This window comes from Mauremys mutica, chromosome 2 (genome assembly GCF_020497125.1).
Source record: "Mauremys mutica isolate MM-2020 ecotype Southern chromosome 2, ASM2049712v1, whole genome shotgun sequence".
NCBI classification, from domain to species: Eukaryota; Metazoa; Chordata; order Testudines; family Geoemydidae; genus Mauremys; species Mauremys mutica.
Window position 1 is genome coordinate 26,821,979 of NC_059073.1, and position 21,966 is coordinate 26,843,944.

Consider the following 21,966-nt stretch of genomic DNA (forward strand, 5'->3'; position numbering starts at 1 on the left):
AATGTGGATAAATGTAAAGTAATGCACATTGGAAAAAATAACCCCAACTATACATACAACATGATGGGGGCTAATTTAGCTACAACGAGTCAGGAAAAAGATCTTGGAGTTATTGTGGATAGTTCTCTGAAGATGTCCACGCAGTGTGCAGAGGCGGTCAAAAAAGCAAACAGGATGTTAGGAATCATTAAAAAGGGGATAGAGAATAAGACTGAGAATATATTATTGCCATTATATAAATCCATGGTACGCCCACATCTCGAATACTGTGTACAGATGTGGTCTCCTCACCTCAAAAAAGATATTCTAGCACTAGAAAAGGTTCAGAAAAGAGCAACTAAAATGATTAGGGGTTTAGAGAGGGTCCCATATGAGGAAAGATTAAAGAGGCTAGGACTCTTCAGTTTGGAAAAGAGAAGACTAAGGGGGGACATGATAGAGGTATATAAAATCATGAGTGATGTTGAGAAAGTGGATAAGGAAAAGTTATTTACTTATTCCCATAACACAAGAACTAGGGGTCACCAAATGAAATTAATAGGCAGCAGGTTTAAAACAAATAAAAGGAAGTTCTTCTTCACGCAGCGCACAGTCAACTTGTGGAACTCCTTACCTGAGGAGGTTGTGAAGGCTAGGACTATAACAATGTTTAAAAGGGGACTGGATAAATTCATGGTGGCTAAGTCCATAAATGGCTATTAGCCAGGATGGGTAAGAATGGTGTCCCTAGCCTCTGTTCGTCAGAGGATGGAGATGGATGGCAGGAGAGAGATCACTTGATCATTGCCTGTTAGGTTCACTCCCTCAGGGGCACCTGGCATTGGCCACTGTCGGTAGACAGATACTGGGCTAGATGGACCTTTGGTCTGACCCGGTACGGCCTTTCTTATGTTCTTATGTTATGTTATGATTGTAGGCCTCTCTTATTCCGTGGCTTTCATGCAGCACTACTGTTGGTCCCTGTCATACCCCTTCTACTGCTCTCCTGAGCAATCTGCTTATGGATGTTAATATTTCTGTGGCTGGTTCGGAGCTGTGCCTGCACATCCTCTTCTCCACACAGGCCCAGGAGATTCAATATCTTCTCTCTGCTCCAGGCAGGTGTGTGTCTAGAGCACGTAGCCGGCATAATCAGCTGGGCTGTTGCGCAGAAGAACAAAAAGCAGATAGAGGGGTGCTCACCACGCTGGGCAACCAGCAAAAGGCATTTCAAAAATTTACAGGGGTTTTAAAGGCAGGGTGGGGGGCTTCTGGTATGCGTGAGTCCTAGACAGTGGAGTTAACAATTGTGACCAGAGTGGTCAGTGTCAGGCATTATGGGACAATTGCTTGAGGACTGTTAGGGTAACACATAGGTAACACAGCATCTACACTCATGCTGCACCAACCTCCATACATTGACCATGGCTCAGAGCCACTCAGGGAGCTGGTGATATATGCCGTCATAATGGGCCACTTTACATCTGTGGGAGTTAAATTTAATTGTAGACTTGTGCATATTTAGGTCAACACAAGGTGGCTTACATCGACCTACCTTTGTAGTATAGACCAGGCCTTACTGTAGCTATACCTCATGGGTATAATTCATAAAGTAAGAATGGCTAAGAACTTAAAAATTGGATGGTAAGAGTCAGCAAAATTTAGTGATGATTCAGCCTGGTGATATTCTGAACAAAAAGAGCCCTCAACTATGCTGTAGCTGTTTCCATCGCTTTACAATGAGACTACAGACATTTTAGGCTTTAGAGTGACACACACAGTGACATTCCTGGAATTTTCTTTTATAGATTTTGTTTAAAATCTATTGTGATTACACCTTACAGTGTTAAAGGAGATTAGAACAACAAATATCTATTTTTTTCAGTTTTACTTTGTGCATTTGTCAACACAATATGGCTGCTTGTGGTTTGGCATCATTGTTTTATGTATATAACTGGGCAGTTCACATAACAGAAAGAGAAACATTTTTAAAAATAGCAAAATATTGTGAACCCAAAATAATATGAAAGTGAACACAAGGGCAAGTATAGTAACTGAAACTACTTTTTAACTTTTTTTTAAATTGACAGATTAAAATATATCAGGTTGGTTGTTCCTTTATGTAAAACACATTACAAAATTGTTCATTAAAAGGCTACTTCCTTTTAAAATAGAATTTTCAAAATATATTCTATTAATAAAATGTTTCTCATCTCTTTTTTTAAAATACATTTCAAATATCTATTTTAATTTAAACCAGAAGATTTGTCTCCCTTCCAGCCAGGCTGGCTAATCTGCAGTAAAGGTATTTCTGTTTATTTCTGTAACTATAGCACTTAGGAGCCACAGTCATGGATTGAGACCCCATTGTGCCAGGTAATTGTACAAAAAGATGGCCCCTGTCCACAACGCTGAGATTGTGACATGGAAAATCTTTCCATGGCCCTTGTGCAAATTATCGCAAAAATTTAGTAAGGCTAACAGAAACACTCTCACTTTCAATCCTTGTGTGCACACTAAGTTCAGAGTCTTTTATTAAATATGAATCTTTTGACTTGACAACCCTATGTTCCAAAACCTTATCTGTATTGCTATAGTTTGTCGATATTGTCTTTGAAATAATGAATCTAATATTGGTTTGTGCTGGGTATACATTGTTTCACAATTAATTTTCATGTGAAAATTTAGATTAGTTGTTTTCATAGCAGAAAGTATAACTTACAATGTGATTGTAGAAGTGATCTGAATAATGTGAATTTTAAAACTGCAAAACAACTTTTAGCCACAAGATGTCACTTGAGACCAAACTTTCCCGAAAATTAATGTTTTTGATCATTCACTGCAAAAGATCATTCAACTTCACATTCATTCAATTTTTAACTTCTGGGCAGGGAAGAAAGGTTGTTTCCAGAAGGATTTTATTTGGTTTGCTGCTTGTGATGAAACAGGTTAAAATCTTTTTAATAAGATAACAGTACTTTTAATCTGTAAAGCACCACTTAAACAGTATTGCACACAGGATACTGTATTTAATATGTTCATTTATTATGCAAGTAGCATTTGATGTGTCTTGAACACTTAGTTTTTTAATGTGATTATTATGTTTCTGGAGGCTACTGTGGGTGAGAGATTAGTGATATGTAAAAGAGCAATGTCTGTATGGATTTCTATTTTGCATCGTTTATTGCTTCGTGATGCTGGAAGTTCAGACTATTGTTTTTTTTAATTAACATATTCTCAGAACTTTGAGATTTCAATATCTTAAATGGAATAAAACTGAATTTTCTGTCAAATGCTTCTGTTCAGTAAAACTGTTCTATTTATTTATTGCTTTTCCAAGTATACTGAACTGAATTCAAACTCAGATGGAGGGAAGAAATTTGATTTAATGTAAACTTATTTGCATTTAAGCCGTTAATAGTGGTATGCTTTTTCCACAAATTTCAAAACTTTAGATAAAACTATACCACACGCATTACACCAAGCATTCAAGAGCTTAAGAATATTGATCATGTTCACTGTACTTTTGTTCCCATAATTAAAGTTAAACATTGATACTTAACTGTTATTAAAACTTCTTAGAAGATTAAATAAATCTGACAAAAGCAATTAAAGGAAACCAAAATGCTCTTGGTAATTTACTGTGTTGGAGCTCAGCACAACTACCTTAAGGTGGATAATTATTCTTCACCTCTTGCAAAAAAATGCTGACCAGCCTTTAGGGTGAAAACTTCATGAATTCCTTCAGTTTGTAATGTTTAGTACTTATAATGGTTAGGAGAAAGAGTTAAGACTTGTCATCTTAAAATGAACAAGAAGTTTGGCATGTAGGTTGTTGGTTTTGTAAGTTAAGTGGCAGACTGACTTGTGATCCTAGGCAGATGTCAAGCACTTTATTTAATAAAGAAGAAAAACCAAAATTCTTGTACTCCAAAACTGATTGTTTACCATTGGAAAGTAATTAATGAAGATTTAAGGTCTTGGTCTTTTATTTGTTGTTTTTGTGTGTATGTGTATGTTTCTTGGGAAATATTAATTAAACTTAAAATATGACAAATCAATGATATATCATGAGAACCGGCAGAAAATATTTTTCTTCAAGTACAGTTCATTGGGACTACGCTGCAGGAGCTGTCAACAAATTTTGAGCTTAATTTTGCATATAATACCATTTTCCCTTTTTCCCACTTCTTGAATGAGGCCACCTCTGAAGTATTACAGGAACAGTGCATACTATTTAAAGACAAGAAGCAAAGAATACTGTGTCCAACTGAAAGTGCAAGGGATTTCTGAGATATATTTATATAGGCTTGGTCTTTCCACAGAGCTGCACTGGTTTAACTGAAGGTGTGATGTGTGAATAATGTTAATTGTATTTAAATCTTTTTATGCTGTCATGTAAACTAAACACATATAGGCCAGTTTTAAACCAGTGTAAGTGTGTTCACACAGGATTTTTCACTGAACAAAATCAGCTTTAAACTGATTTTAGGTTTGTTTGGGTTTTTTTAAAGCAACTTGTTGTAAGCAAGACATTAAATAAACAAATTACAAACTGGGTTATGATGTCTACTCTAATAAAAAATTTTCTTCGGATTTTTAATGGTCTGGACCTTTGGTTTATCTCTAATCCGAAAGTTGGCACCTCCAGTAACATACTGGAGCATTGGTTCAATATTGGTTCAAATGGTAGACTGACAATTATTGAATCGCCTAATGACCCTGTTTAGTTTGTGAGACCAGACTTGCTCATAAGTTAACAAGGCTGCAGATTCATGAGGATTTGGATCTGTAGGAGAGTAGAAGTGCAGGTGCTAACAGAGAAAACTTCATCCACCAGCCACAGCACATGAAACCTTCAGTATTGTAGGATAAAATCTGACAGAAAAGTGTAGCTGCTGCTGTCGAAGATTTTCTCCATCAGCAACTGCTTGTGCATAAACTTTCAATTTTGAAGAATAATTGCTAAAAATGATCTTAAATCCATTTTTCCTCCCAGAAACCTACAAATTATACCAGTTTTCCTCCAAATTCACCTGCCTTCCATATTTTGTGTAGATAGACAATACTTTGTAAAAGTGATCAGTCAGCAATGACAGGTCACATTGCCAAGGACAAATTTCAGCCAGAACTCAAAAAGAGTTGTAAAGAGAATATGGGGGAAAATACATAGAAAATTCAAGGGCATAAAAACTGAAATTTCACCCCAAATGACTTTCTACTTCTAGAGAAAAACAGAGATTTTATATTTTAAGTCCATTTAACAGTGCAACCCTAGCTATGGTGTGTCTACCAGCTAGTTACACAGCTACTCAGAGTACTTTTTAAAGAAAAGTATAACATGGAGTTTTAGCATGTTAGCTACGTATTTAAATGCCTAGCTAGTGTGTCAAATTTAAAATACTTTCCTGCCAAAATGAACAAGTAGAGATTAAAAGAAAAAAATTAAAATTGTAGTTGAAAGATTAAAGTTTAGATTTGTATGACATACTGTAGCAGATATCTACAGTAGGCTGAACATTAAGGATTTTTTTAAAATAGTAACATTTGTGTCTTTTAATCCTTTTCATGTAAGTTTTAAATATAAATTTACTTGTGCAGGCTCTGTAAAGGCAACTAAGACTTTCATGGAGGGGGATATTTTACTCAAGAAATCAGGTTCTGAGCTAAACTGCTGAGAACAAACATGGAAAATAAAATGACACAGACCCCTTAGCAAACTCCTGTAGATTTTCTGGATGTATGTAGTAAGGAATATACCTTTGGGGGAGATCTTTCTTCACAACAATGTTTGTTTTGCATTGCCAGTTTCTTCAAATATTAATTACATTTTTATTATACTTTAATATGGCATTTTTTAGACTAACTGGTTAAATCTCAATATGGAAATGAACTCCAGGTGAATCATCTTCCAGAGATCTGAATTAATGAGATAGTAATGACTCATCAAAAATATATATTTATTTTAGAAAACTTGCACTTGTTTCACAGTTATTTTATACGTGTCAGAATTTAGTAAAAAGAATTTTAGTCACATTTTATTTAATATGGAAGATCTGTCAAAATTTCTAATGCTTGAAAAGTATTGTTAGTAATAGAATACAGGAGTTTTTTTCATTTTGGTACCTATAGATGGGACGGATGCACTCTGTATAGCAGGCAAATTTTCATATTGCGCCCATTTGTGTATTTTATAATACTTATTCCTGCCACGAGTGCAGGGGACTGGACTAGATGACCTCTCAAGGTTCCTTCCAATTCTATGGTTCTATATTGTAGCACTCAACTCTACTTGATTTTTAGTACAAATGCTTCAGTCTAGCACAAAGCTAATGACTTTAAATCTTTCTTTTAGGTTCCAATATATATTTTAGCTATAGGTCCTAAGATCGTTTCGTACTAATATATTTCTTGTCCAAAATTCAGTATTATGAAAAAAATTTCATTATGAAACTGTTCATTATGAAAAATTGTTTTATAAATCTGAAATTAATTTAAGTTCTGCTTTAAAGATTGATCTTTAGTTTGTGTTTAATTTGTTCGCATTGACTTTTCGTAGTGTAGAGCAAACATATAGTATATTGAATAAAATGAAATGTTACCCTGTGAGTTAAGACATGCAAATCTTACTCCTGCAAATTGCATTGACTTAAACTACCTACGCATTCACCCATCATTTAACATGGTGATGATGATAATGAAAAAAGTGAATAAATTCTCTGTTTATAGCTAGATGTTTATTTTAAAGGTGATGCTTTTTAGTGATTGTTTCATTTGAGACATTATAATTTGATATTTGCTCTGTTTCTGTGAGTAATTTTGTGAGGATGTTTTTATTGCCCTTGTGATATCTCCTATTGAAATGTCTATCATTTATAATTTAGGTGACTGTGGAGACCATGTTGTCATAATAAACACGAAACACATTGCATTTTCTGGTAACAAATGGGAACAGAAAGTGTATTCTTCTCACACAGGGTAAGTGTTCCATGATTTGATAGTAAATGCTCAAAGAAGTTAGTAGTAGAGATTGATGCTGAAGTCCGTTTTGCTTTTAAGTAAATTCATTAACTCTAAAATGTGAATTCAAAGGAAATTCCTCTTGTGTGTTATAAATCTTGTGTTCTGTTAAATGTCTCTGTCTTCCCTGGCACAATATGTATTGCTAGGGAAATAATCTGAGATACAAAATGTCAGAAGAAGGCATAAGTTAAATTTGCCTAGCTAAACAATCTTACTGGATGGAGGTGAAGCCAAAGAACGGGAATATCGTTTTAGTTAAATAGCAAAACAGGTTTTTTGGGTTTTTTTGGTCTAAAACACTAAAAAAGCCAACTACAAAAACCAACAATTTAAGAGGAGTGCAGAAGTCATCTTGAGTTATGTCAGTAGACCAAAGGGCAAATAGCAAGATCAAGATCATTTTCCAGTGCAAACTGTTTAACTGAATAAAGATAAAGAAGGCATTTTGATGTTAAGATTACATCTGAGTGATTTAAACCTCTCTAAAAATCATTGAGAAAACATTTAAGACATGAGATATTATGGAGACAAAATTGATGTATATGCTTCAATAATGGTTATTTCCCAAGCTTCTGTATTTAGCACTGGCAGGAATAATTTGTTTCTGGGTGGAATTCTAATCAGTCAGTCAAAGCAAATAAAAACAGTTGCTCCTGTGTTTCTATCATGACCACGGTAGTTGGTTTATCTCTAATTATTAAAATCTATTCTGAAAATGAATAAATTGTATGGAAAACATAAAAGTGGAGTTGAGGGTGTTAGTAGAGGGAGGGAATTGTAGTAATATTGAAATAACTGCAGTTTTCAGTGAATATTCTAAATGTATTACATGTACTGACAATATTGATATTTTCAGTTCTTGAGATTTTATGATGTTGGAGCTGATCCATTGAAGTAATGGAAAGTCCCCCATTGACTTCAATAGGCTTTGGACCAGGTCCATAGTTCAAATCAGTAGTTGGAAAAAATACCAAATTTGTAGGACCAGATAAGATTTATAACAGCAGTAAACCCAACATCTTCCCCCATAAAGCTTACAATCTAAGTAAATGATAACTTGTAACCAGTGGACAAGACAAACAAAAGGGGATTGGGGAACAGAGGGCAAGGTAATGAAAATAGCAAGCTGTTTGTTGGGATAATAGCTTGCACATGATGTAATTTGCAACCTGCCTAGCTGTGATCAGCTGGCAATTTTTTTTTTTTTGGTTCAAACCTTTCAGCCTTGTGTACTGATCTGCTTGGATCCATGAAAGCCATTTATGTAAAATTTATAATACTCAGGTAACATGTTACAAATATAATTCAACAACGAGTAATAGTGAAAAAGTGTTTACAGAATCAAACACTGTATTGGAAAAAAATCTTTGTCTTTTTCACTGTTTTATTTTGTTTCACTGTCTTAATATTAAATATGTTCTTTGGATGTTTTTTAGTTATCCAGGTGGCTTAAAACAAGTGACAGCAACACAACTTCACCTAAAAGATCCAACAGCAGTAAGTAACCTCTTTTTCATTTTAACTTTTGCTTTCCTTAGTTAGTGTAGGGGAACTATTTCATCATAATGACTTGCTATTCTTCTGATGGACAAAAAATTGAATCAAGCTCTTCCATTTGCCCTTTCACCAAACCTTACTTAAATAAAAAGAAAAAAAGAGAGAGAGAAAAAAACGTTAGTTACTGCAAAGGTGGAAAATAGAAATTTTGGTGTTTAGCTTGTATTTGGGATCTCCTGACTGACCAGCTACTCTCTTCTCCTTTATTGCGAGTTCTGTCTTACCCTTCCCACCTTTTTCTTCATGTATTCACTCTTTCACCTTCTACTCTGTGCTCTCTCTCCTCTTTGGTGTGGGTTCAGTTCAGCTCATGCTTAAATGCTCTCCTAAATAGGGATACTTTACTGAATTGGTGGCCTAAATCTGTGTCACTGTGTCTGTTTCTTCTCATGCCTTATCTTTCTATGTTACTTCTTTCCTTTTCCTTTTCCTTTTCCCTGATTTGTCTCTCCCCTACTCCTCCTGTGGTGGCCTCCCCAGCCATATGGTATAGGACACTGGTGGGCAACCTGCAGGCCACATGCGGCCCATCAGGGTAATCTGATTGCGGGCCACAAGACATTTTGCTGACGTTGACCCTCCGCAGGCACAGCCCCCTAGAGCCCCCAGTGGTCGTGGTTCTCTGTTCCCGGCCAATGGGAACTGTGGGAAGCGGCGGCCAACACATCCCTGCGGCCCGCCGCTTCCCGCAGCTCCCATTGTCCGTGAACGGCGAACTGGGGCCACTGGGAACTGTGGGGGGCCGTGCCTGCGGACGGTCAACATCAGCAAAATGTCTCGCGATCCACAATCAGATTACTCTGATGGGCCGCAGATTGCACACCACTGGTATAGGAACACTGTTTATTCTTTTCAAATATAGCCAGGTTTACTGGTTAAAGTGAATTAGATTTCTGCTCTTCTTGAGGTGAGTGTATCAGACCGAGTGGGGAGTACTCTGCTTCTTGCTCTTACATGCACTTTAGACAGCATGAGAAATGGAGTGCAGACCAGAGATCCTTCACCAGAACTCCCTGCTGTGGGAGTAATGCCTCTACACTGTGGATTACCATTTCCAACCTACTACACAAAACTAGAATAACATATGGGGAACTAGTCAAGAGGGTAAAACAGGTTAATCTAATAAAAAATCAGTGAGATGGTAACTACTGTGAAACTAATGTGTTTTGTATTAACCTTTAGTATGGAGCTAAAGTGTGACAATTTTAAGGACAATTATTTCAACAAAATATTTATAATGCTGTGCTTCGTAGCTAAAACTCTGGTTCACATTATGCTATTCAAATGGGCAAATCAAGGTTTTTAACTTGGTTCATTTTTGACTGACTGCCTTCAGTTTTAAAGATTTGACCCGTTTCATAAATCACCCACCCCAAGCCAGTCTTAGCAAAGTTGTACATCGCTTAATAATCCTAGTCCTTTCTTAGCAGCCAGAAGGAATAGTGCTGATTTTAAAAAAGAATGCAAGACAGTACACCTGCATCTCTCTTGCAGTGAAATTCAACAGTGGATTCTTCTGATTGATTTTTAGCTGTTTTCCAATGGTATATCCTGAAGATATGATGTATCCAGGAACTGAAAAATGTTGATCATGTTGAACTTGGTCCCCTGGGTAAAATCTGGGTTCAGTGTGTAATGCATAAACAGGATACTACTACTTCTGCTGAGGGAGAAGATTAATAGGATTAATTGATAGCTTAATATTATTGATTGCCAAGATTTTCAAAAAATGGAACCCTAACCGTGGATTTAGGCATTTAACTTCTGGTTCCTATTTTTGAAAATCTTGCCTGCTCTGGATATATAGGTATGAGCTTTCTGACACTAACTTGGGAAAAAAATCTATTCCCTTGCTTTTACTGAGAGTTGTGGACATGCAGCGCCTTTGAGGATTAGACCCTGGGGGTATATCTACACTGCAATTAAAAACCCACCGCTGGCTCATGCTAGCTGATTCGGGCTCATGGGGCCCTGTTTAATTGCGGTGTAGATGTTTGGGCTCAGAGTAGAGCCTGGGCTCTGGGACCCTGTGAGGTGGGAGAGCCCAAGCCTGGGTGTCTGCACTGCAATTGAACAGCCCCTTAGCCTGAGGCCTATGAGTCAAAGTCAGCTGGCATGGGCCAGCCACAGGTATGTAACTTCTATATAGACATACACCAAGACACAAATCCATTAGGGCCTGATTAAAAGCCCAGTGAAGCCAATATAAAATTCCCATTGACTTCAAAAGGATTTGGCTCCAGGACATTTATATAACTAATTTTAAAGCACTTGATCTAATCACACCATATTATGCATCTGTTGAAATGTTATTGTTTGTATTGCAGTACCATCTAGGAGATACAGTTATGGACCAGGATCTTGTTGTGTTTGGCACTGTACATATACAGACCAAAAAGACAGTCACTGCCCACAAAGAGCTTTGCTGCTTGTAGTCAGTTGTCTAATTGTACTCAATTAAAGCCAAACTAAAAAGCACTTAAAGGGAAGGCTCTAATATATCTGTACTGACTTCCTAAACTATTATTAGTTCCATGTCTAAAATCAGTTCTCTACTTTACCATTTTTGTTTGAACTTCAGATATTAGTAGCTGTACACTGGGAGGCACTATAGCCTAATTTATTTGCAAGGGTCTGAGAACTGAATCCCTTCTGGCATTCACTCTGAGTTTTGCTTTTCTTGCCAAACTCCCATTGTTCCCAGAGAAATTCATCTAAGACAAATTCAAAGCATTACCAATAGTTAAAACATGTTTGACAAAGACTCAGCAAATGGTGATCAAATTCAGAATTTCATCTTATTTAGCAAGAAAGGTGTTCTTGTGTAACAACCCTCTAAAGAACTCTAGGGAATTAACTCACTCTGTGTTCAAAGCAAAAAACCTTATTAGATGGTTAGAGAGATCAGGAAAAGATCTGATTTCTGTTTTTGTCACGTTAATAATTTAAAATAGTAGATGGTAGTGTAGAATGCCAAATATTCTGTCTGTGTAGCGATTCTTATAGATCATTCTGATCTTGATAAGTTTAGTGTACCATGATGGCATAACAAGCAGTTTATCTGCAACCTGTACAAACAGTGACATGATAAAAAATAATATAGTTAGCTGAATCTGCATGAAACTGTTTCTGTGAACAACTTGGAGGTGTATTCTAATTTTTTTACTTGCATTTCACAGACAACAATATTTTGTAACTTAATGAAATGGCAAGGATGAAAGGCAGAGTGGTCTAGTGGCCCAAGGACAGGACCTGAATTATAGGAAAAATCTACAGATACTACCAGATTATACTCCGTACTGAGTTGGTTCCGTGATATTCATTTATAGTTAAGAATCTGTCAAGATTAGCTTCTGGTAAATTTAACTTGAACGGTATTTTTTGAAGTGGAAAACTATGCTAATTCACCATTTATTTTGCTATAGACTCTAGATATTTAAGAGGACATTTCATACTGTAGATGTAATAAAGGCAGCCAAGAAAGATTTTTTTTGTCTCAAGGGAGAGTAGAAACTCATTACCCTCCACATTCCATTAGCCCTCTTTTTTTCCTAAAACTGTGTCCCTGTTACCCGCTCACTTCTCTGCCTGCTCCTGCCTGTACTTCTCAGTTCCTCTCCCTCCTTTTTTTCCTAGCTTTGATCCCTTATTTCTTTCATTCTCTGCCCTTATATTTTTTGTCTTTTCCCATTGTCTCTTTACTTAACCATACTTTTTTTTTTATTATTATTATTTGGATGGTCTCTCCCCTGCCCAAACATTGACATTCTCCATGCTGCTTTAATACAAGGTCTTGTTTAAACAACATATTCTAATCAGTGCTTCACTTTGTATTCCTTGGTGAGGGTACAGAATTCCTCCGGCCCTGGAGTCACAGAACATGCCCCTCCAAAAGCAGTCAAATTTAAATGCCCGTGCATGCCTCTGTGTTCTGGTTTTGGTAGGAGCCACAGAGAAATGGCAAGTTAAAGCAGCAAGTGATCAGCCTGCCTTCATTTTACACCATTCTGATGCATGGCAGATCTAATTGGCTCTAGAGGAATCGCAACAGATGGTCAGAGTAAGCAAATAAATTGTTCTCTTAATTCTCTGGATAAGAAGTTTTAATGACTCTTAAATTGGCCGGTCTAGCTTAAGAGAAACAGTGATGAGGTTGCCTTGAGGCAGATCAAGTCTTTCACATTTCAGAGGAATTCTACTGGGGAAACCCAAATGAAGCAAGCAAGTTTCTACTCTATGTTCTGAAACAGCCCAAGTGGATCTCAGACATCTTAATCTGTGTAACCCTTTTACCGTCAATCTTAAGAAGAGAGGGCTAGCTCAGTGGTTTGAGCATTGGCCTGCTAAACCAGGGTTGTGAGCTCCATCCTTGAGGGGGACATTTAGGGGTCGGGGGGAACTGTCAGGGACAGTACTTGGTCCTGCTAGTGAAGGCAGAGGTCTGGATTCAATGACCTTTCAAGGTCCCTTCCAGTTCTATATTTTATTTTAAATGTTTTTATAACCTATTTCCAACACTTCAGATCTGTAATCTTCTTGAATTTTTAGCTGCCAAACATTTTGTCCCAGTAGATGAGCATCCACCCTCCTTAGCCAGAGGCTTTCCTATGCAGACAGTCAGGCTGAACACCAAAGAAGGTCCTAGGTCTCTCCAGCCACAGAGAGACTTAGGGCTTGTCTTCACTACCATAAATCAATGGAGGAGTGCTCTCCCATTGACTTCAATACTCCACCTCCCCGAGAGGCAGAAGCTATGTCAGTGGGAGAGCATCTCCCACCAACACAGCATGGTGTAGACACCACTGTAAGTCGATCTAAAGCTGTGTCGACTTAAATTACATAATTTATGTAACTTAACTAGCATAACTTAGATCGACTTACCTCCCTAGTGGAGACCAGGTCTTAGGCCATGTCTACCCTAGGGAGCTTACAGCGGCACAGCTGTACCCATGAAGCTGTGCTGCTGTAAGATCACTCATGTAGCCGCTCTATGCTGACGGGAGAGAGCTCTCCCATCGACATAATAAAACCACTTCAACGAGCAGCGATAGCTATGTAGTCAGGAGAAGCTCTCCTGCCGACATAGCGCTGTGCACAATAGCACTTCTGCCGGCAAAATGTATAGTGCTCGGGTGTGTTTTTTCACACCCCTGAATGACATACGTTTTGCCAGCATAAATGGTAATGTAGACATGGCCTTGATCACACCATCCCCAATGTGGTAAGTTGAGAGATTTATCTTTGGAGCACAGGAAGGGAACTCCTCTGTGTTTTCCATCCTTATCTGGAAATGAACTTTATTTTTATATGCTTCCGGGTCCCAGTTAGATTCCAGACAGTTAATTCTCAACAAAGTAGATAGAAACCAAGAATCTCTTCAGTTCCCAAGAAATCTTATTCAATCTGTAACCTGAGTTACTCTGCAGAAGTCTTTATGTCAAGTCAAAAAAGAGAGTCTTTGGAGGACTTCTATCCCCTTACAAGCATGTTCCTTGACTTGAATGTTCTGGCTGTCTTTAGGAGTATCTTTCAGGCAAGTGACAGTCTAGGAACTCCTTCCTTTAATTGGAAGCAGGCTTTCAAAAAATGAAAGATGGCAATGAGCCATTTTGATTAGCAAGTAAATATCTGGATAGTCATACCCCTTCATCACAATCTTCTTCAGATCTTTGGATGGATGACATATTATTCAACAGAATAGTTTTGATCACAGCATCTTTGCCATACAACTTCTTTCCTGAACTTTCCACTTGCTGGAGCTATGAAGTACCATCATTATAGGGTGAAATTTAAGTATTGCTAATATTTCCGTCTAACAAGTAGAGGAGAGTGGCTATTAACTTGTGAACCTTTGATTTTGACCTTTTTTCCTCAAAGACTGATCTCTAACAAGAAAAAAATAGTCTCAAGGAGTTATCAGAGTCATCAAACCTGTCTTGGCAAATTTTTGCCTCCAAAACCAGGTGATCAGATCTGTGTTTTAAAGTAACTATTTCTAATTCTAATGTTCTTGGTTGTGTCTTCTACACTGGCGGTTTTAGTGGTTCCTTCATATTGGGTTTATCCATATTATTCAGGAAGTGTTTAATGAAGAAGAAATTACCCTTTCATTTTTAACCTTTCACTTGACTTCCTTAGATTAAGTGCAGATTGTTGGAGAACCCATAGGTTTTGTTAATAATACATTTCTTCTCTAGTTTCAGTGTGATAACCTCCTGTTGCCATAGTTTTAAAATGATTTCCCTCTTCAGTTTTGTGCTGGTGAATCAGGTCATGTGTAGTACCACCTCTGATTTACTTTGGGACATATGTTAGAGGCAACTTTAATTTATGCCAAGGGAATGCATTGATTTGCACGTCACTGGACCTCCCAAACTATGTCCCTATTTTGCCAATGTTGCCCACTAATTATGCTGACTACCTGGCTGCACACTCCCAACCTTTCCAGTGGTAGAGTCTCTGCCTGCATGGGGTCCTGTGTCAGGAGTAACACAGCTTCTGCTGATTTAACCCTGAGCTGCATCTAGTGCTTCATCTTTTATAAATGAATGAAAACTGAGTTAGAGCAGAATCTTTCTTAGCTGAGCAGTTTAAACTGTTCCTTTATTTGTTTGCCAATCTTCTGGGCAATTTGAGCAAAGAAAATTGCTTTAGGATTGTTGATTTTTTTAAAACATTTTTGAAAGCAAAAAGCAGAGAGATTACAATAACTCTTCACTTAAAGTCATCCCAGTTAACGTCTTGCTGTTATGTTGCTGATCAATTAGAGAACATGCTCGTTTAAAATTGCGCAATGCTCCCTTATAATGTTGTTTGGCAGCCTCCTGCTTTGTCCACTGCTTGCAGGAAGAGCAGCCAGTTGTAGCTAGCTGGTGGGGGCTTGGAACCAGGATGGACTGGCAGCCTCCCTATCAGCTCCACGCTCCCCTTCATTCCCTGTGCGGCAGCCGCCCAGCAGGCTATCAATTGCCCACAGTTGAGCTGTCCCTCCCCCAACTGCCATGTGCTGCTCCTGCCCTCTGCCTAGGAGCTGCTCCCGGGAGCCTCCTGCTTGCTGTGAAGTGGAGGAGAGGAGAGGGGGCTAATGTAAGGGTGTCCCCATTCCCCCTGCTCCTGCCTCCCCACTTACCCCATCCATAGAGCAGGGGGGAGACACAACAGGGCTCTGCTGTCTCAACTTGCTGATCTACTTAAAAAGGCAATGTACTTAGAGTGGTGTCAGCGTACTTACAGGAGCAATGCATCACTCTCACACAGGGTGTGTGTCTGCCATGCTGTCTCCCCTCCCTCCATTCTGGCTGCCTTGTAGTGTGAGGCTATATTAACAACAATGTGTTAACCCTTGGGGGCTCAGCCGAGTGCTAGTTCATCATTTAGCCGCAAGGCATTCCCTGGGAAATATCCCACCCTCTGACTTCATCACCTCAACCAAGTTTCACAATCATCATTGCTGTGTACCGTATTAAATTGTTTGTTTAAAACTTATACTCTGTGTGTGTGTGTCTATATATATTTATTTATTATATATATCTATAGTGTTTTGTCTGGTGAAAAAAATGTCCCTGGAACTAACATATTTACATTAATTCTTATGGGGAAATTGGATTCACTTAACATCATTTAGCTTAAAGTCGCATTTTTCAGGAACATAACTACAGTGTTAAGTGAGGAATTACTATATGTCCTTTCCATTTGTTTATTTGCAAGACACAGCTGTTTGGAACTCAAAGGCAGTTTTTATAAAAATAAAACATATAGACATTTTAGTTCACTTGCATAATTACTGTAAAATTTGAGACCAGAATTGTGAAAGTTTTATGCCTAAAGTTTGCCCCATACATCTTTTGAGGTGCCTAAAAATGGAAGTGGCTAGACTTTAAAGCAACTGAGTGCCTGCAACTCCCATTGACTTCAGTGCGATTTATGGATGCTTTGCACTTTTGCAAATTAAGCTACTTTTGGATAGGTGCCTAAATATGGATTTAGGAGCCTAATTCAGCCACCTTCGTTTGAAAGTTTTGGCCTGAAATAAATATTCACTTAAATTTCAATATATTTTCTAATTGAAAATATAAGCAAAATTTAATTGACACTGTTTGTTTAATTATTTCAAAAACTTCACATGAAAATTAGTGAGTATAAAACAAGTCTAAAGAAGTCAGAAGTACTGTATGTAAGTTGGCCACATTTTTTAGAGGCTGTGTTGCCGCTGGCAAAGAATTAGTGGTTGACAATTACTCCGAGCACATTTCACCTACTATGAATAATTATAAAACAGGACAAGATTTAACACTGGCAATATGCTGTGAGGAAGCCTGCAGTGGAGTCATTACCCCAATGTATGCAGCTGTAGGCATTAAAATAAGGGAGCTTAAAACAGTCTTACCTTTTGAATGTTACTGTATTTAAAAATCACTTACATGCATAGACTTGTATCTGCATAATGATTACCTTTTGGAAGAAAAACCTGGAACAGAAATCCTTACAGTTGGTCTTTGAAAGACCATGCAGTTTGGGTCAGGGAAGACAAGGAGTAATTTTAGGCTAGTAATACACATATCAAAAGGCTATTTGTAAAACATCAAACACAGAGAGTTTTCTTTTAAAACTATGGGGAGAGGGAACAGTTTTTAATAAACCAGAGCAAAACTTTCAAGCCTGGATTAGTAGAGACATAGAACTGAGTATGCTATGGATTAGGGACAATATTGGAACAGGATTAAATATCTTAAAAGTTCGAAATACTCTCAGCAAGACTTCACAGGTGGTTTGATCTCTGGTTTGGTTGTGGATGAAAACAAATTGCTTTTACTATTCTTAATCTGTTCCTCATTCTGAGCCCAATCCTGCAAAGTGTGGAAGGCTCTCAATACCTTTCAGGATTGTGCTCTCTGAAGGATATTGTAGCCTGATTTGGGGAGGGTTAGTAGGGACAGTGGAATTTATCCACTTAATTTAGTTGTATTTAATAATTAATTTTCTAATTAATTAGTAATGTTAATAATAATTGATAGATATTAATAATATGGGTATGGCTCGCCAATATGTGTGATCAGAAGATAAAAGTTCGTCTTGAATCAGGCTTCACAGAATTTAATACAAGGAGATTGGGGTATAACAGGAAATTTAGACAGGGACAGAGTTTAGTCAAACAAGACCTTTTATTTAAAATCAATAAAACAAGAAGTAAATGTAAATGTTAAAAGCAGTTTGATTACAAAGTTACAAAATATCACAGTTCTTTAAGAGATATGATATGATATTACACAGTTCTAAATGCACTTTGCAGCAATAGCACTCAGAAGATTTCACACCTTTGCTAGAGGAAGTATAGTTATAAAGAAACTGGTTAAACCCTTCTTAGCATAGATGCTTTAGAGGTGAAGTAGAAATTAAGAATTATTTCATACTTACAGCTGTGAAAGGACAGAACACTACGACTTATCAGTAGTTGACAGCTTTCGTAGGTGTAGGCAGGGTGAGGCGATGGAGAATAGAAGGATGGGTGTATCGCCTGCCTAATGGTGGATTATCACACCATTTATAGGGAGAAATCCTTCCTCCTATGCCCAAATTTGTCTTTCCCCCATGGAAAGGTGAGGGTACCTGTTTTCATAGGTTGACCTTTTATGTGCGTATGGATGACAACTATTTACGTATCTTGTGGTGTACTTGTTAGATTTTGTGGGCAGAAATACCCTCCTTTTGCACCTAACTAGGTGAAAGGTTAGCAGATATTCGAAAAGTCCCTAGACATTTGCGTAGGTTTGTCTCCTATTATTACTTTTCTGAGTAAGGGTCTTAAAGGTTGCTTTCAGCATCACAGAGGAAATAGGCCAGGATGTCTGGTCTAGAAGTTTCTAGGTATCTTCATTACAGCTTATTGCAAATTCTATTAATCTATGCAGCCTACACACTTTTATCAAAAAGACATTTTATACAGACCAACAGATTAATCCTCAGGGCTACACGCCCCCCTTTGACGGGGTGGTTTACATAAAGAAACCCCGTCACCTAGAACTTAATATCTGTGGGGCCCTTTTTAGTTTCATACCTAGGCAAATTTTGGTATGTATCAGGAATGGGCACCATGTATATATATTCATCTTTATCCCCAGATGGTGTTCGTCTGTGCATTTGTTTAGGTGATTGTCTAGGTGTCTGTCTAGGTCTCTGCCTAGTTCTTGGCTTGGGTTTGTTGCGTTTATACAGCATATAACCTAACATAAGGAAATTAATCACAATCCCAATTCCTTGGATAATTATCCATACTTCTAATCCGAAATTTTCTCTGGAAGTTGTTGCAGACTCATTCCCTTCATTCATTAATTGGGTAATAACTTGTTGGGCTTCATCCATATTGTTAGTCATTTGAATGAGGTGAGTCTCTTTACGAGTCATTAAGGATTTCAGTTGCAACCCTAATGGTGGAATATAAGCCAGAAAAGTAGGTTTGCTTCTTTGAATAGTTTAAAATTCTGGTAATCAGGGTTAGACTGAATAATGGTAATGTTCTCAAAAATAGGAATAGGGGAAATAACTTGATTTCCTATTACCGTGGGTTGCTTTGAGGTTAAAACAGAAATTTGGCTCTGTGACAGGACACTCCAAGGGACCATACTGGTACCTCTTTTGGTTGGTAACCACGCAAAATTGGTTCCTTCCAGCATAGGTCACCCTCTCCATCGGAGTCTTCCATGTGGTCAGCCTCACCAGGCATGACGATGATGAATTCTGTGCTTTCTCTCCCTGTAGTCCACACAAAACAGTGTCTGTTTCAAACACATTACACCTACAGATATACTGGGGTCCCTTTTCAGAACAACAGGCCATCTGTGGTACCTTCCAAGTCTGAGTTGGAGTGTGATAGACTACCAGGGGAGGTGCATTAACGCGTTCCCTGTAGATGTCATCTTCGAGGTGACCTATAGAATGGATAGCAGCCAATTGCCTGTACACATCTCTGTCTGGGTCAAACACTGGTAACGAGACCGTGAATGAAACATACAAAGATTGTGCCATCATACATTTAAAGTACTTCAGTAACGCTAGAGCTTTAAATAGTTGTTCAGAGCAGTAGTGGGGAGTGAGATGGGTTGGATTGGGAGTGAAGTACAATTAATATACGTAAATAAATAAAAATATTCAAATAGCAGGGAAGTGTTAACAGAAATCAAACACTCGAAGCCAGACTGATGCAGCTTCTCCTGAGTCTTGAAACACTCCCAGTGGAACCTAAATAATTAGAAGAGAAGCATTATGACTAAGCAGGAAAGAGAAACAACGAGTTTGTATGAAGAGGATTTATGTAAATTTGATGTACATATAGCTCTGTCTAATCTAGTAAAAAATCCCAGATATCCTGAAATTCTCATAGGTTCAATACCCTTTAGCTGAATCTTTCATACCCTGCATCCTTTGTGAAGGCTAGTCCATTCAGCTAAATGTGGTGTGAAGATATGCTGCTAGTGTTCTAGGATTCTTAGCTTCTTAGTCACTTCCATATACCCTCCAATTTCGGCTGCTCTTTTGACAGTTGGCAGAGCCTCTGGCCTCTTGGAATGGTCAGGCTGCACCTCAAGATGGCGGTGGAGCTCTTGCCTGTGGAGGGAGGAGTTGAAGCAAAGTCCAAGATCTGGAGGAATGGGCGGGGGGAAGCGCAGCCTACCTCTTTCTCAGTGTTTCTGCTCTTTTGGCATGTCTGCTTCATACCCAGATGTATATTTTTTTCATAATGTATATGTCTCTTACAGATTGTTAAACTGGCTATTTATAGAATGCTTCCAAAGAACCTGCACAGAAGAACTATGATGCAGAGGCTGCACCTCTTTCCAGAAGATGTAAGTCAGTAGCTGTACTTGGCTATGTTCTGATTTCTCATGCTTTGAGGAAGTATAGATTTAGTTATAGAAATATCTCCCTTCATGAGAAAAAGCAGCTTGTTTCTTTTATAGCTAAAGGCAGTTTGAATATTAATGTTTTTCTTTATAACTTCATAAGGCTCTTTATAACTTGTCAAGCATTGGAAGGCTTATTGTTCTGTATTTTGGCTAAAACAAAGGGCCTTTTACTGTACAAGAATATTCCTAACTGGAAATCTAGATAGAGTACAATATCTGTAAACTTTGGTTCCATGAACTGTTTTTCAAAATTTAAGCCCTGGTCTACACTAGAAAATTAAGTCAGCTTAACTAAGTCACTCGGGGGGGAATCCACATCCCTGAGCGGCATAATTAAGTCAACCTATCCCCCGGTGTAGACAGCGCTAGGTTGACAGAAGAATCCTTCCGTTGATCTAGCTACCAACTCTTGAGGAAGTGGATTACTTTCACCAATGGGAGAACCCCTCTCGTCACTGTAGCTAGTGTCTACATTGAAGCACTACAGTGTAGAAGCTAAGTTGTCAAGCGTAAAAATGAGTCTGTGAATTCACAAGCCATTGGAAAAAGTCTCCCAAAGTTATTTCCAGAACTCCAATAAAATCTCCATAAGCTACTAAGAATCTTCACTTTAAGGTTTTCCAAGCTTGCTTCTCAGGGAGGGACAGGACTTGCTAATTTACATCACAAAGCATAATGCATCCAGATAGGTGGGAGTTTGAGCACAGTTGCTCCCAAACCAGAAGGTACTCGTTCACCAGACTACACCACTAATCAGTATGTATATTAACGTCAGGTTCTGGGGTGCAATCCAGACCAGTGAAGAGTTGTGCCACTGTCTGACATGTAACCCCGAGTGCCTCAAAATGCTGTGCTGCTGTAGCTCTCATGGCTGGATGCTTCCAGCCAGTGTACAAGCATGCTGTCTTTCTGTTAAGCAGGCCTGCTTTAGCACTCTGATTCCAGCAGCCTACTTGCAACATCACCGCCACACTTTGGTCTGCCCCAGCTTTGGTTACACCTAGCAGGATGATCCCAACACCCCGCAGTCCTGAATTTTCCCCAAACTGTGTGCTCTGCAATGTTCATCCCTCTCTTCGACTGTTCAGAGAGAGAGTCAAGTTCATTTGTTCCTTTAAAGAGACAGTACTCAGCAGCTTGCCACATTAACTGGCATTAACCTTCACTTCAAATCAAACACAACACTAGTATGGTTTAGATTAAAAGAAAAGCAAGTAAAATAAAAGGAGATGGGATTTTAAGTGGGTCATGTATAAAGAATAGAGTTAGGAATGGTTACAAGCAAATAAAAGTGAAAAATGCTTTCTAAGTCTTAACAAAGCAAACCACAACCTTTGTTCAAGGTAGTTTCCTTACCAATCTACCTACCAGTGAAACGGCTGACCAGCCCGTCAGGATCTCCCATAGAGTCCAAAGTGCTTGGTTCCTTTGTTGTCTAAGGTGAAAGATGGTTTTGGGTTCTTCACCCATTTCTTTTATAGTCCAGTGAATCTTTAAATGGATTCTT

The 21,966-nt window shown here is 38.2% G+C and overlaps 1 protein-coding gene across 2 annotated transcripts in view; it reads left to right on the forward strand.

Moving 5' to 3' along the window:
* MRPL13 (mitochondrial ribosomal protein L13) overlaps positions 1-21,966 on the forward strand; it is a 49,199-nt gene that overhangs the window by 5,651 nt on the left and 21,582 nt on the right. For both annotated transcript variants that reach the window (XM_045005648.1, XM_045005649.1), the window contains exons 3-5: positions 6,864-6,957; positions 8,439-8,499; positions 20,313-20,399. In XM_045005648.1, coding sequence (XP_044861583.1) covers positions 6,864-6,957; positions 8,439-8,499; positions 20,313-20,399 — 242 coding nt within the window. The remainder of the gene's footprint in view (positions 1-6,863; positions 6,958-8,438; positions 8,500-20,312; positions 20,400-21,966) is intronic.